General features: G+C 40.6%; 1 protein-coding gene across 1 annotated transcript in view; it reads left to right on the top strand.

Moving 5' to 3' along the window:
• Positions 1-10,811: 10,811 nt before the first annotated feature.
• The window catches only part of LOC103377999 (FRAS1-related extracellular matrix protein 2), a 61,181-nt gene continuing 54,320 nt past the window's right edge, over positions 10,812-17,672 (top strand). Inside the window, exon 1 of the mRNA XM_008309030.3 lies at positions 10,812-16,625. Within this exon, the coding sequence (XP_008307252.1) occupies positions 11,612-16,625 (5,014 nt within the window). The 5' untranslated portion in view covers positions 10,812-11,611. The remainder of the gene's footprint in view (positions 16,626-17,672) is intronic.

Below are 17,672 nucleotides of genomic sequence, written 5' to 3'. Positions count from 1 at the left end.
AACAACAACAACAACAACAGTGCCCTCCTGTGTCTAAATGAGGTATCCTACATTAATTAAATGCTCACCATATATACAGTATCTTAGATTCCCCAACCGTACGTACTGTACATGATTGTTTTTTTGTTTTGTTTTTTATGTATTACCCAGATACAGTTCACTTTCATCACTTTTTGTTGTGGTGGTGAAAACACCCTGCTCTGGTAGAGCACTCTCTGTGTGTCCTGGTGCATGGATCACTTCTCGTGCGTGTGTGTGTTTGTAAGACAGAGAGAAGAAGATAATGGATACTAGATGCTTGACAAATCCACCACAAATCATTACCAACAGGAAGTTGGTTGGTGGTTGTTCCTAGTAGCTTTTGTCACAAAGTGATTTCAAGATATCTCCAGGTCAATCTGTTTGTGTGCATTTGTCAAAACAATCCTTTCCTCCTGTTTCCTAATATCTAAGGAACAATTCTAAATTCTTACCATGATTTTTGCTCTACACTTGAACTCTGTTTTAGACAGTGATATTAGCAAAACTCAGCAAGTTCCAAGTTCCAAACAACATCCTTCATCCTCCTAACGCCCGACCCTAGTGGGTAGTGTGGCATCGGTAACGGCTCCTGGTATAAATCTGTGTCAAATCACTATGCAGACTATTGCTGCAGGGATCCCTGATGAATGGACATGCTGAGAGTGATCTGTCTTCCTCACATTTTCTTGTGAAGAAATTCTGTGTATTTTTTCCCACAACAGACATTTGGATATCCACAGCTGGACGAGGACAGTGTAATTTATTAAATATGGCTGAGTCCCATCAAGCATTCTGGGCTGATGGTGCCTGCTGGCTCACTGTCACACTCTCTCGGTGACTAGAACAGAACTGAACCAGTAATGAGCCTCTCAGAAACACCTGGTCTTCTTCCTCAATGTTTCAGCCGTAAAACTCCTTCAAATTGCTCAAAATGAAGGATTGATTTGGAGACAGCAACAGAGTAAGAGTCCATCTGGTGAAAATTGGAACAGCAGGCAGACATTGTTGACTTAACAAAGAAGAATTTGAAAAGCACAGTCATCTGAAGAAATTACACCTATGATTCCAAATACTTAGAACACTTAGAGAGTCAAGTTTGGCCTTCTCAACTGCAGTGTAACTCAGACCTGTCACCCCATAGTAATTCAAACTCCAAATTGACCGGAGGTCAGAGTGTGGACCATGTCCTCACCCAATGACTGCTGGGATTAGGGAAAGGGTGAATGATGAATGAACATTGATTAAAAAACACTTGCACCTGGTCGTACCTGTATGAGGTCAGTGTAAAAAAGTAGAAAAAGTACAAAGTACAATTATGTGTGCGTGAGTTGGATAGAGAGAGAGAGAGAGAGAGAGAAATCAATGAGAGACTCCTTACTATGCCACTAGTTGGAGCCCAGGCTCCATTAGTGGTTGGTGTACCATTGTTTGAGAACCAGTTAAACTATTCTGAAACATAAAATACATAACCACCTGGAGAATATATATATATATATATATATATATATATATATATATATAGTAGTTCATTGTTACAGTGTGAGCAGATGCTTTATCTCTTTCATTTATTTATGCATGAACTGCCTCCAAGTATTAGAGATGAGACCAGGGTGTAACAGAATAATTACACTGCTTTGTGCTCCAAGGGACATTCAGCCCAGAGTTGTTCTATTTATTTTTGCTCCGACTGACAAAGGCGGGCGTTCATTCGCCACTGTACACAAACCTTATATATATACGTGTATCTGTTTGTGTGTTCGTTTTTGTCTATCTCTGTTTATTTTTTATTTTTTTTGAGGAAACACCGTCCTGGTTAAATTGCCTGCCATACTATTGCAATGTGAATTGAAATTGAGGTCACACTATTTCATCAGCTACTGGGCTGTATTTTTATTTTCAATGCCCTGGTTGTGGGAGGGACGTTGATTGACAGCAGTGACATCTGACTGAGTGTGATCTGGCTTTTTTTTCTATAGCTCCACGAAACTATAGCAGGATTTATGCATTTCTCATTTTTCCATCTTGTGCTTCTGAGACATAAGGCTACAGCACTAATACCTACTGAGAGAAAATTGTGTTGGCACAGTAGCTCTACTTTTACCCAGAAGTCTATGCATGCATTAATCTACTCACATTTACATCTATTAATTTTTCTGTCTTTATTTGCGGTAATGTTATTAATCGTTGTGCAGGAAGGGTCACTTTCCATCCAGATGGTTGGAGGTTTTGGTTCCAGCTCTGCAGCATTGTGCCCCTGGTGGGGGCATTTAACCTCATTAGCTGCTCATAATTCCACAGAGTGCAACAATTACCTTGTGCCAGTGACTAAAAGACACAGTTTATTCTAAGATATTCCACAGGAATTGTGGGCCTGGTTAATGTGGTTTTAAACATGCATTTAAGGCAACAACAAATGACTTGATGACATTTAAAGAGCAAAAGGCAACTTAATGCTGCCCAGCAACCAGAGTCTATGGTATTACGTACCACTTCCAGATAATTCAGACAAGGGTTAGGGTTAATGTTAAGCAGCTAAACTTGTATTAAAGAAGCAGAGACAAAATCAACATGCAGAACTGTAACAAATAGTGTCCCCACTCTCCTAAATAATGAAAATACAAACCAGTCTTTTATTTCTCCTGTTGCCTGGCAAATGAAGGTTCAAAGGTCATATCCAACTACATATGTCAGTTTTTAATGAATGTTTGTGCCAACATCTGTGGGCATACTTTATTATTAAAAATATTCAATGTCACAATTTAAAGCCACTGCAATGGACTGCTTTTGACTTAATTAATGTTCAAACGTGACTTACTGTATTTGCCACTAGAGGGCATAGACAGCCCTACTCACCTCTCCTTGACATGCACTCAAAGCATTTTCACACTGCAGTCAACTTAAGTATTGGTAATCACTCCATATCCTGCCGGTTGCAGTCACTTTAGCGTAGAAGATGCTGACATTTGGTGCTAACATTTTCACATACAGCTTGTAGCATGTAGCTCCCCCTCAAGGAAAGAGCTATTAAAACCTTTTGAGGGTCTTGAATTAAATTTGAACATAATACATTTGCTCTTCATTTAGTTACCTCTGATTCTGTATTTGGTCAACATATTGAAAAAGAAACATTTTAGGTGTTACTACAGAACCAATTTCACTTCAAGTTTCAACACCTGACATTCTAGTGTCAGGAATATGAATCATCGTTCCACCTGATCCCCATCAACCTTTCTCAACTGTGTTCACCTTATCCTTCACTGTCACGGACAAAGAGTTTCTCCTCTGGGAATTCTTTGGTGTTCGGACGATGTTTGAAAATCCCCCAAATCCCTACAAAGGTTTGTCTTTAGTGAGTTTAAAAAAAAGAAATCTGGGTCAATTTTTTGTTAATGATGACTGCTGTTGCCAGCAAGTCTTCTGACCCATTTCCAAGGCATGTTGATTACTGCTTTTTCTACAGGCAGGCAATCCTTCTCACTTGGTTGTGCCAGCACGCAGAGTTTATGTCTTTAATCTGTTTATGATGAATAACACAGTGAGTGTGCAGTGCTCCCGCAAAAAACTCGTCTGTGAATCCTCAGTGGAACAGAGTAGATTATGTTTCTAACACAGCAGCTGCCATCTGAAGACATTTACACAACTTTGAATTTATATGAATGTGGGAATGTTGAAATGTCCTGTAGCACTGAGCTGAACATTGTCTCTGTGATTCATAATAATTCTGTCACTGACAATAAAACATGTTTTCAGTTTTTAAAGAAGAACAGTAAGCTGCACAGCACAAAAGATTTTTTTTCTGATTTTCTAAATAAAGGCCCCTTCTGTCCCAGTAAAATATGTTGTGCAGGAATTTGGACACGTTCCAAAAGGAAGTTATCTATTCCTCTGTTAACCTGCACCGGCTAATGTATCAGTGCCTTGCCAAGATTATCTGACAAACAGCTGTAAAAATAAAACAAAATTCTGTTTTATGTTTCCAAATAAAGCCCTTCCTACTGTATCTAACTGCCAGGTCATTTGCACAGGATAAAACATGTTGCCTCTATAATCTCATGATGAAAATAAAAAGGCAAAACCATATCGATTTTAAACCTAAGATGTGGTGCATTATTTATGTCATTATTTCTGAAAGTCACTAGTCTTTCATTTAATCTTTGCATCACGATAGAAGACAAAAAAGATCCAAATGAAACTTTTATAAATTGAGTTAGACTCCTTGGTGTATACAACATTTTCTGAAATGTCAGTATGTGAGATTTTATACTTTTGTTTTGAAATAATAACTATTTAATCGTATGATCCATTTCTGCTGCTGCTTCCACACCTGCGTCTCCCACCAGGTGAATTTTCTTTTTTTTATACACAGTAAAAATGAGGTCACCCCGCGGGGTGGGCGTATAGTTTAAGTGGCTCACAGTTTGGCAACTCATCAGGAGTGAGAATTAATGTCCGCAGGGCAGCTACCAGCAATCCCAGTAACAACGCAGCCTATGACCAGAGGCAGAATACATCCCTGCAGGAAACCCAGGATGGAGATATAACCAACAACCAACAACAAATTAAAGATGCAGTTTTTTCAAGCAGGTTTATCTGACTATAATTAATTATCTCAGTGATGGAAAAACAGTGACAATATCTGTTAGCATCTGTCATCAAGTGTCTAAAATTCTATATGTACTTGAATTCATGAGGTCTGGTGTATTTTAGAGGCCTCAAGTCAAGAGTTTAGTTCCTGTAGAAGAAAAATACCAAAACTGCAAAACTCGTCTCTCAGAGTACAGTACTGACGCTGCATGTTGAAACGGAAGCAAAACTGAAACATTGTGTGACCAGACGGTTTAGAACTAATTAAATCTTTTATTTTGGAAAAACACAAGGGAAGTGGCGCCGCCGCTCGTTAATGAACTCGTGAAACTTCACTAGTCACGGACTTTTTATTATGCTATGCTCCCAGGTGCACCGAAGTAAGAACACAACACTACAGGCTCTCTAAAGCTGTCACAGCAGTGTGTTACCAACTTCTATTCCATTTATGCCTAATTTTCATTCAATTTAAGTGGGAAACCGTTCCCAAACAACACTGCAGGTGTGTTTTACTTTAGTCCAGTTAGCTCTCCATCTGGATAAACGTAAACATCGCCACTGTTTCATTAACGTTAGCATCCGTTGTGTGTTTTGCGACAATAAGTCAACTTTCACATAATCGTTGTCACTGTGATGTCTGTACAGTTGCATTTCATTCTGTTTGTAGACACGTTTCCAATTACCTCAAACTACAGTAGAGAAATCTCCTGTTTTCTTAAACAGGAAGAACATTAGCAAGGAGAGTGCAGGTGACCAGCAGGTGACCAGCAGGGGGAGTGTGACAGTCGTACTGAGGCTGAATGGAGCCCCCGACCACAATATGCAGAGCCAGACCAGGCCTCATGGGCCTCCTGTTAAAAATGTAGGTATCAGGAAAAATTTTAAAAATGTATGATGTGGTGCACTGTACTATTTTACAGTGATTTGCATGCTGCATGTAAATGATGATGCATTTAAAATTGTGTATTTATTAAAATCTGCAATTCATGCTTTATATTATAAAAAATGATCACGAACACTTTCTTACAATTAGAAGCAAATCATGTATGTTCAGTTACAAATATAATTAATGAAGTATTGACTGTGTTTCAGATGTACAAACAAGAGGAGAGGACTGACCCTGAATCAGATGAAAGCTACAGCAGCTACAGGAACCTCCCAGTTTATCTGACTACATTGAAAAGTTCCCCAAGGTAGTATATCTATTAAAAATACTATTACTATACTGTACTATTAACCTTTCACTAGCATCAATGGAATACATATTTTGTATGACTTGCCTTCTGTAATGCAGTTTTCATTTCAAGATCAAACTATTGAAGTCTGTGATCAGTGGCAGCCTGATCAGTGACAGAAACTACAGTAGCTAGTAGTAGTACAGTAGAAGTGTTTGTGACTAACAATAACTCGTTCCCTCTCCTCCTGCTCTAACCTGAACCAAAATGAACATGTGTCTAATTCTAAACCTATATATACCTATATACTAACTTTGGAACTTTCCCTCTAACTCAGTGGAGACCTGGGTTAGAGGGCACACACACACACACACACACACCTACATTGGTTTTAATCTATTTTTGTATCCTTTTGTTTTCTTTAGCACTTCACTTTGGTATGAGCCTACTTATTATGTTGCATGCTTTAAATAAATCTTATTTGACTTGAAAGCAGTCTTTTCTCTCTTGTCATACATTAATCTCATGAGACTTGCGTTGGCATACAACTGGGGACATATTTGAACACAGGCAGAGAACATGATTAAAGTGGACTGTTTCCACTGCCTTTTTACTTTTGCCTTGTCCCTGGAGTCACATGAGCTGAGGAAGATGGATACAGACAGGGGGCGGCCCTGAGTTGTTCCTCTGTGCTGTACATGATTGACACTTATAAGGGAGCACTGCTGCCTGCATTCCAGCTTGAGTGATCAAAAGAATTGCTCCTGACAGATACGCAATGAACTAAAATACCCTGATGATTTCATTGTGGTCTGGTTTGTATTGTCTCCAGGGAAAAGGCATATTCAAAAATAGACCCTGTAAAGCCATGAATTTGCCAAAGTATTGTCACTTTGTGTTGCTGGATGACTATAGAGACACACAGAGTTGATAACATAACAGTGATGATTTTTATTCTATAATAAAATGATATAAGGTAACAGTAAGAACGAGAGAAGAAAACATGTGTTTAGTCATCTGCTGCTAAGGAGTGAGAGGTAAATGTGAGAAGCAGCGGTGGCAAATATTGTTAAATGTTAATTAAAACTATGAATTAATTTTTTAATTCGTTTTTGCACAGAATCATATAATGTATCCAATTTATTTTAAAAACTGCAGAGAGATTACTTTTTATTTGACCTTAGAATGAGCACACAGCTGATTTACCCCACAATGCCTCATTATCCATGTCTGAGGTTGGCTTGGTAATGTCACTTTTTAGTGCTCAAGGCTCAGAACATGATGTATGCCTCTGTTATAACATCTACAATAACAGCAGTGTCACTGACAGCAGGGGATTCAAGCCTCCTGCAGTTTGACATGCTAGTTTGCCAGGCAGGACGTTCAGCTGGGGGCGGGTGTTGTAGTTGGCGAAGTCGTAAATATTGGACAATAAGGAGAATTTTGAATTATGGAAGCCATCTTTTGTGAAGTTTTTACTCTTTATACAAGGCAGGAGGTGTCTTTGAGCTGCTGAGGAAAGCACATTTAGCTGTCACTAGTGTCATCACAAAGCAAAACAAACTTTGTGTCTGCTCACAGAAAGCACAGAAAAAAACAGAAAGGCTCCCAAACAAACAGTTGGAAATATTTTGTTGTCAGCACTCAGCAGCACAAAGGAGCAGCTCTAAACCATCTATTGTTATGCCAATAAACACTGCAGAGAGCAAATATACAAAACTGAACAGTGGTGGGATATACAGTAGAAAATCATATATCCTTGTACACCCTTGAGTGTCGATCTATCGATCTATCCATCCATCCATCCATCCATCCATCCATCCATCCATCCATCCATCTATCCATCTAATCTCTTGTGTTCCACTGAGCCCTTAAAGTTTCCTTTAAAATGTCACATTCTTTTTTTATCATTCCCTTCACACTCACAAAATCCCCAGTTCAAGCTGAACTAAAGCCTCCTCACAGGTCTGCCTGTATGTTATTGCTTGTATATTTTATTGTGGGAATGCTGTTACATGGGTTATATGAATATCCCTTCCTTATCCTTAAGCAGCACCTGTAAAATCAAAGAATGTAAAGGTTTTGTGTTTCTACTCATCTGACCTAATTTAACCTAAATAATTTAATTTAGGTTAAATTGTATGTTAGTATGTGTCAAATTTCTCCAGGTAGTTTTTAGTCTTGGTCAGACTTCAATTTGACTTGGAGTTTTCCCCTTCAGTATAGATTTTTCATGGTCTGCAGCCTTGTAGTCATTAGTCATGCAGGGCTCAAAAACATTCTAATAGAACTCCATAGCAATTCCAGACTGGACTTTGTCCTGTGGTAGTGTCTTGGCAGCAAATCTATCTTGTTGAGAAACATATTTTAAATTAATTTTTTCAGGTTGCCTGTTTTCTATTTTTGTTGTTTACCAAGAAGATCAATTTTTTTTAATTTAGGTCCAACCTTTTTTTGTTTGTTTTTACCATGATACTTTCACCAGTTCCAGCCTAATCTGAGGTTTTTTTGCTATTTTGTCTGAGTAAACCGTAACATATTATGGGCAGTAATAATTTTATATTTCTGCTTTTCAGGTAGTTTTTTCCAGTATTTAGTTAAATTATTTTTGACTGGAGTACTTGGGAAATACTTGAAAGACCTACAGTAGGATTTAATAATTTCATTTTTAGCCTACAGACATAGCATCATATATCGTCATTCTATAAATCTGTCAAATGCGTCGCTACGTTCTAGACAAAATCTGATTAAACTTTGATTTATTATGTCTTAGGTAGCAGCTGTTCTGTACATTAGGCTTACCCCACAACCTTTGTATACATTTGATCAACGCACATTTTTACTGAATGCTCCAATGCCAACAATCCTAGACATCTTATAACACACATGGAAGAATTTGACTTTAGGAGCAACCTTTGATCCCATTTAGAGCATTTTCATTACGTCCATAATCTCATGGGCGCAACCTTTATGTCTGCACCTACCTTGAGGTGTATTATTAACGTACATTCCGTATACCAGCTGGCATTTGTTGAAATCACTGCACAGTAATATAACAGACCCTGCAGTTGCTGTGCAATAGGCATTGTTGACAGAGGGCAATTATAAATATAGCCTGGCAAAAACCAAGGCTGGCCCCCCCCCCCCCCCCCGCTCCTCCCCAGGCCTTCTAGACCTTGACAGTTCCTAGTTAAAAGAAAAAATTGAAAAGGAGAAGAAGAGACGGTTCTGACAGCCACTGTCACAGCGGGAATCGAATCAAACCCAAACGTGAGGCTTATTCTAGTGGTGGGGGAAATATTTGATGATATTCTGTCACATCACATTTGCATTACGTTTGGAATTTGTCAGTTCTCCTAGAAATATGGAGCTGTCACTCTTTAAAGAGGGTGAGAGTCCCTATCACAGGTATTAATTTCCCCCCTAAAGGTGCTGGTATGCCCTACAGGGGGCCAATTTGTGACCTGCAGATTGGTGTATATAGCCCATGAAAAAAATGTAATTTTCCAATTGTCATTATTAGAACAAACCCAGATGGAGCACACTTTTTGGAATGAAGAGTGGGCAACTATTTCTAGAACTGTTCTGTAGCTAGATAGATAGATGGATGACTATAAACAGGTTCTCCAAAAGCAAACAAATGTGTTAAGGTGACCTCTGTGCAACAAATCAAACCCACTTTTAACCTAATTGTGTCATTTTGACTTGCCCTGCTGTGCAGTACAGTGTCAGCACAGTTGTCCTGTCCCCGCAATCAGCACCGGTTCAGTGGATGAGTGGCACAGACAGTATCATGGCTGTATCATGGCTTGGCTTGTCAGGAGACACGGGAGGTGAGGGCTCCTACCTCATGAAACTTTGACACCTGTGTGGAGGACCATTGTGATGAGATAGGCATCTCAGAGTATGGGAAAATGGTGTCACTGCATGACATGGAGAACTAGAACTTTTGAAGTGTGGTCCTATAGCACAGTTGGAATCTCAGTGAGATTTGTTTTGCAGTCTGACTCTTTCTTATGTAGTCATTTTTTTCTTTTGTCTAAATCTTTCTATGATTTCATGTTCAAATGGAACTCAGGGTGAATAGGAAAACGCTCTGGCAGTAATGCCTGTCTAACTAAAAAGACAGACACATTATCCAACACAACTGGAGTTCTCGTGCTAGCCGTGAAGCTGCTAGGTAGTCATGGAGAAAACCAAGTGCAAAGCAGCATAAACTACGCTAGAGAAAGTTCCATGATAGATGTGAAACTGTTAAAAGGCTGACATACATCTTTATGTTCCCGTAAAAGCTTTGACAAGTTTTATTATATGTTTGTGAAGCGTTGAGTCGTTAAATTTTTATTTGATCAGGTTTTTCCAACCTTCAAAAATAAAACAATTTAGAAATCAGAGCAAACATTTTTTTAACCAAACTCAGACAGTTATCTGATAAAAATATGTGAACCTTGCAACATGTTTTGTTCCAGACACATCAGTTTTGTTTTTATTTTCACAAAACTGAAAGGATATTTGAAAAGAACTTGATCCAGTCGAGGCAAGAAGCAGGATTTGAATTGGTGTGAGAGACAGCTCACACAATTCTACAAAAGGGTTCTTTGATGAAAACAGCTTGTGGGAGTTGTTTTTTAAAAAAAAAAAAAAACAGCAGATCTAAATGGATGACAAATAACTAACTGTTGTTTTCATAAATAGAGATTTTTGCCAGTTTCTTGCAACTGTTTGATTTACTTTTGTATGTTAATGTACATGCCAGTTTTTTGTTTTCTATGACCAGTACACAAGAGAGTTAATGCCATTCCCTTCTCTAATGTGTTTAGAAACATTGTTTCAGCGTTTGGTTTTTTTCACAACCATAATCATGATTATTTGGTCAAAAGGGAAATAAAGCTGCACAGGCACAAGTCCTAATTTATTATTCTTTTAGAATGAGCAACATAATAATCCTTATGCCTTTACTCTAATGTCCTGTCAGTATTACCTGGATCTTGATCTAGATCTGTGTGATATTTGTGATGTCTGGTTCGGAACAGAGCTGTTCTTATTCGGTTCTTCTTTCATTTAAATTTTGAAGCTACTTGCTTTGAATTTGTAGACTGTTTATAACAAGATAAGTCGTTACGTTATTAGGAGGAATAAGATTCTGAATGACACAGGAATAATGACCAAATCAATCTCGTTTGACCAGGATTCTTCACTTTGCATTAACATCTCCTCTCCTCGACTGCGGTGACCACAGGAGGGAGACAAAGCTTTTCCCCAACTCCCATCATTAGACCACATGTACCGTGCAGTTGCATTAGTGTTTTCTTATTCTATTCTTTTGGTCATAGTGTTGGATGATTAAATAGCTGTGAAATGCACAAGTGTGGCGTTCAAAGGCCCTGTGTGAAAATGTACTGTGAAATACCTTAAACCACGACATTACTTAATTTTTTCACTTTTTCTATAAGACCCACTGTCCAACCTGAGAATGTCCAACCCACACGGCTGCCTTTTAGTGTTTTTCTTCCAAGAATGACACCCTCCACGTCCATTTAAAACCTGGCACAGGGATTCCTGTGGAGATATGAGCCAATCGGCTGCTGCTGGGGCGTAACCCTGCCTACTCTCACAAAGCAGGAGTATGAAGTTTAGGTGTTTCACTGCTCGGCCGCTGTGAGAGAATGGTGCATCTCAGTGTGCACAGGCGCCGCATGTTATTGTCCAACTCTGGCTTCAGATTGCTGCAACTTTAACCGCCGCAGGTTGACCAGTCAGCGCGGGTGTGTGCGCGCAAAGTTCCACGCGTGTCCTTTGCGCTTCCACACAGACACACACACGCACAACAAATGGCTTGGATTAACAACTGCCCGCATCTGCACGGCTTTGGCGCTGCTTTGATTGTACTGACGGTGATTCTGACAGGTGATGCTTTGGCGCAGGTTGTAGACAGCTATGGATTATCTTACGCGCTCCGTTCGGAGCTGACAGAGGACACAATACTGGTCGCCAATAACGGGATCCGCGTGCCTTTCGGGAGATCAGTGTTTGTGGATCCCATTAACGATCTGGTGGTTCAAGTTCAGCCCGGCGACAGATGCAGTATTACAGTGCTGGACAACGACCCGCTGTCTCAACGCCCTGGACACCTGTCACCCAAAAAGTTTCCCTGTGAATTTGGTCCTAATGACGTGAAATACTCACACTTTGGCTCCAGGAGTCCTCCGAGGGACAGAGTGAGATTACAGCTCAGGTATGACACCCAGACGGATACAATCATTATACCATTCATGATGGAGGTGGAAGTCGTTTTTACACAGCTGGAAATACTCACCAAAAACATGCCACTCACAGTTGAAAAGCTGCTGGGTCTGAGTAACCCTATTGATAGACGTATTCTAGAATTTACTTTTGACAGGGGTGCACACCAGTGTAAAATAGCCTCCCTCTCCAGTGGCAGTGTGCTGCCCAGGTATGGCAAACTGATGGATGGGGACGCCCTGGGAACAATGGTCGACTGTGATGACTTTATTAAAATGAACATGCGTTATCAGCACACTTTTGCTTTGAAGTCTCCAAACAGAGATTACATTCCAATGGTTGTGGAATTACATGATAAGGAGGGCAATTTGCTCAAGCAGGAATTTTTTCAAATTTTGGTCCGGATTAAAGATGGAGAGGAGAACACAGCCCCTAAACCTAGCTTTGTGGCAATGATGATGATGGAAATAGACCAGTTTGTAATGACGGCCATAACCATGGACATGCTGGCTGCCGAGGACGTGGAGTCTAGACCTGATGAATTAATTTTCAACATCACGTCCCCACTGTCTTTTGAGGAGGGCTACATAGTGAGCACAGATGATAGGAATTTACCAATAACCTCATTTTACCAGGGGGACATAAAAGACTTGAAAATCGCCTATAAACCCCCCGCTGTGGATTCAGACACTGAGCGGATTTACCAGATTGAGTTTGAGGTTGTGGACACAGAGGGGGCTGTGTCGGACCCTTTTGCTTTCATGATTGTTGTTAAGCCCATGAACACTTTGGCCCCTGTGGTGACTAGGAATACTGGCCAGTTACTCTATGAGGGTCAGTCCAGGCCTCTGTCCAGCTCCCAGAATCTGGAAATTAGTGACGAGGACAATTTGGACAAAGTCAGAATCACTGTCATTGACGGGCTGAGGCATGGAGATTTAACTGTTTTAGGTTCAAGAAGGAAATTCTTTACACCAAATGACCTGGATGCTGGAATAGCTATTTATCAACACGATGGCAGTGACACTTACAGTGATAATATTATCTTCAGAATGACAGATGGCACAAATGAGGTTGAGTTCCTGTTTCCCATCACTGTTGTGCCCACAGATGACGAACCACCCATAATCAATGCCAACACAGGTTTGGTTTTGTTCAAAAATCAAATGATGCCAGTTTCCTCTCTAATGCTCAGTGCAGCTGACATTGACTCAGAGGATTCTACCATAAAGTTCATAGTAGATGCTCCCTTCTCCACAATTGGTCAGGTGCTGCTGCGTCAATCCGAGGCCCCAGAGGACCCATCAACCTGGAAGTTTAATACAGATGATGAAATGTATGAGAAAGTGGTGTCTGAATGGCTGCAGCAGGATATTACAGACGGGAAACTGTTTTACAAGCACATCGGGCCCCACAGCACCAGCACCGTGATGGATCAGTTTATGTTTAGAGTTCAAGATGACAATGACCCACCGAACCAATCAGGTCAGACTGCATTCATTATTAAAATCCTCCCTGTTGATGACCTCCCACCTGAACTCTATCCTGGCACCACAGTGCAAATGACTGTGCACGAGTATCAGCTCACTTTCCTGCGGAAGAAATTCCTCCGTTACACAGACCTGGACTCAGATGATCGGGATTTAAAATACACAATCATTCACCCACCAACTGACACAGACGAGAACAACCCTGTTGTTCTAGGGGCTTTAGTGTTAACTGAGAGGCCAAACACTGAAGTCACATCTTTCACTCAGGCTCAAATTAATCACCACAAAATAGCTTACAGACCACCTGACCTGGAGCTTGGAATTACCACCCACGTTTTGCAGTTTCGATACATAGTGGAGGATGTTTCTGGAAATAGTGCAGATGGGATTTTCACCATATATTTAAAACCTGTGGACAATACACCGCCTCAGATAACCAACTCTGGATTCACTTTGCTTGAACGTGGCAGGCATATCATTACCAGGACAGAGCTCTACACCTCAGACACAGACACAGACAGTCAGCAAATTGTGTTCACTGTAACACAACCACCACTGCACGGTCATCTCCAGTTTACATTCACTGACATGACAAAAGGAGACACTTTTAAACTCGATGATATTGTGAGTGACAGAATTTCTTACATACATAATGGAGCTGAATCAACAATTGACTCAATACAAATAGATGTCAGTGATGGAGTCCATGTCGTTCCGATTGTTGTTAAAATTAACGTCAAGCCAGTAGACGATGAGATTCCAATCATCACTCTGCCTGCTGGAACAATTGGCTCCTACATTGATGTACTGGAAAATGGAGCCACAGAAATTACAAGCAGTGTCATTCAGGGCAGAGATGAAGACACAGATGACCTTCGTTTGACCTTCATTGTGGAGGACCCACCCTTATTAGGTAAAATTCTGGTGAGGGGTGTTCTATCCAGCACATTCACTCAAGCTGATATTATTAATGGCCACGTGGTATATGCTCATACCAGCGGGGAGATCGGGTTGGCCACAAAAGAGGACATTTTCAACCTGACTCTGACAGACATGTCTGATGAGTGGACTGTGGGAGGAAACAAAATCACAGGTGTCAGAGTTCATGTCACTATTCTACCCCTGGACAGCCAGGCTCCAGAGGTCTTTGTTGGACCACAGTTCACTGTTCTTGAGGGAGAGAAGAATGTAATACGCATTCTTCACATAAGTGCTGATGATGTCGACACCCCTTACGATGACCTCCTTTGTACTATCATTGTACAACCAACTTCAGGCTATGTAGAAAACATCTCTCCGGCCCCAGGCTCTGAAAAATCCAGGTCTGGAACAGCTATTAGCGCTTTCACGATCAAGGACATCAGACAGAATCACATTTACTATGTTCAAAGTATCCACAGAGGGGTAGAGCCGGTGGAGGACAGGTTTACATTCAGATGCTCTGATGGCATAAATTTTTCTGAACGGCATTTTTTCCCCATCTCCATAATCCCCTCTAATGATGAGAAGCCAGAACTGTACATGAGAGAGTTTGTAGTTATGGAAGGCATGAACATAGTCATTGATACTCCAATCCTGAATGGTGCTGATGCCGATTTCCCTGCTGATCAGCTCACGTTCATTATCACCAAACCCCCAAAGCATGGATTTATTCATAATCAGCTCACTACTGGCTCCGTCCCTGTCTTTAACTTCACCTTGGATCAGATAAGGGAGGCCTCCAGCATAGTGTACGAGCACGATGACTCAGAAACTACAGAGGACAGCTTTGATATTGTTCTCACAGATGGGAAGTTCAGCGTGGAGAAAACAGTATTAGTTATGATTATTCCTGTGGATGATGAAACACCAAGAATGGCCATAAATGACGGCCTTGAGATTGAAATAGGAGACGTGAAAGTGATAGATAATAATGTTTTAAAAGCAACAGATCTGGACTCTGAAGACAGCACACTTACATACATTATTCGCTACGGTCCTGGTCAGGGTTTCTTGCAGAGAACAACTCCCTCAGGAGAATTGTTAAACATCACAGTTGGAATGAACTTCACTCAGAATGAAGTGGATCAAGGTTTGATCGTGTACATCCATAATGGACAGGAAGGGATTCGGGACCTCATCAAATTTGATGTTACAGATGGAATAAATCCTTTAATTGACAGATACTTCTACGTGACTGTAGGTGGCATTGATATGGTTTTCCCTGATGTGGTCAGTAAAGGTGTTTCCCTCAAAGAAGGAGGCAGGGTGACCCTGACCACAGACCTACTCAGTACCAGTGACCTCAATAGCCCAGACGAACACTTGGTTTTCACAATCACTCGAGCTCCAGTGAGAGGCCACTTGGAGTGCACCGACACACCAGGGATGCCCATCTCATCCTTTACACAGCTGCAGCTGGCGGGCAACAAAATCTACTACATTCACACTGCAGACGATGAGGTGAAAATGGACAGCTTTGAGTTCGAAGTAACGGACGGGTACAACCCTGTGTTCCGCACTTTCCGTATTTCCATATCTGACGTGGACAACAAAAAGCCTGTGGTGACCGTGCACGGTCTGGTTGTGACTGAAGGGGAGAACAAACTCATCACTCCTTTCGAGTTAACGGTTGAAGACAGAGACACCACTGACCGTTTCTTGAAGTTTACCATTACCCAAATCCCTGTTCATGGCCGTTTGCTCTTCAACAACACCAGACCGGTCAGCTCCTTCACAAAGCTGGACCTGAATGAGAACATGATTAGCTACAGGCATGATGGCACAGAGACGGCAGAGGACAGCTTCTCCTTTACTGTCACCGACGGAACTCACACCGACTTTTTTGTCTTCCCTGACACGGTGTTTGAGACTCGAAAAGCACAAGTGATGAAGATCACTGTACTCCCAGTGGACAACGGGGTACCACAGATCATGGTGAACAAGGGTGCCCCCACGTTACGTGTTCTGGAGAGCGGCCACCTGGGCTTTGTGATCACCAGCAAATCTCTTAAAGCAGAGGACAGAGACAGCATTCGGAACAGCGTCACATTTAGGATAGATGTCGCCCCTGAACACGGCTACCTGATCAACCTGAGCAAGGGAAACGCCACAGTCACCACTTTCACACAAGGTAAACGAAGGTTTTCTTTTTTTCTTAAATATCCCTGTTGTTTAAATCGTTATATTTACATTTGTTCTTGTATGACAGCTTTTATTTCTGAGAGTTACTTGAATCCTAATTCCACATTGACACACTCAAAAGCACTCTCCTGTGACTTTAGACAAAGTTTTTGTTTTTTCCTCAAGAGAGGTGTTCACTGAGATGAAGTATGTCAGTGCCTCAGGCTGAACAGTGCCTCAGTTGGTTAAGGCACAGCAGTACCACTGCTTACTCTTATTTGACTTTAGTAAAGGAAAACTAACAGGGATTTAAACATTAGTAGAATAATAATTTCTAACGGAAAATAGCGGAGATTATGGAACAAAACGTTGCACCTGTGTCAGGAAGAGAACGAGTGCTAAAAGAGAATCACTGCAAACATTAGCCACAGTGAAAACATTACATATCAAACAGACAAGAGAAGTGCTTTGGTCTGACAGCATGAGTGTGCAGTCAATATCTGTGGGTCCCTGTGCTTTTATTTACCAAGTCTCTGTGAGATTCTTTTCTGAAGTGGCCTGCTCAATATTTCAAGGGCTTCTCAAAAGTAAACCTCTATTTGCAGAACATTTTAACTTTCACAGTAGACCGTGCTGTAGAAGTTGAGCTGAGTTATGCTGAAGTGACCAGGCTGTATTTAGTTATTTTTAAGGTATTGTGAATTCTGACTTTATTCCTCAAAATTTTTTATGCAATTATTTTGATGTTTTGCTTCAGACCTTTCAGATTGTAGTTATATTTCTGATACTTTTCTCTTCCTAGACTTTGTCATTTTCTAACTGCAGAATTTTGGATATTGCTCAAAGTACAGACACAATGGTTTTAAAAACTTACATAGATTTTATATGTTATTAAAAAGTAAAGTTTTTATTATGAAATGTGAGTCATGGGTTAATGTATGCTGAATAGTCTATTTTTTTTTTATTTTAAATAGTCTTCCGATTTAAAGTAAAAAAACATGTTATTTCATACTTCTGAATAAATGCATCAGGGTCAAAAGGGTTTGTTTACTAGGAG

Source organism: Cynoglossus semilaevis, chromosome 4 (assembly GCF_000523025.1).
Source record: "Cynoglossus semilaevis isolate Cse_v1.0 chromosome 4, Cse_v1.0, whole genome shotgun sequence".
NCBI lineage: Eukaryota > Metazoa > Chordata > Actinopteri > Pleuronectiformes > Cynoglossidae > Cynoglossus > Cynoglossus semilaevis.
This window is presented reverse-complemented; position numbering and strand designations above follow the sequence as displayed.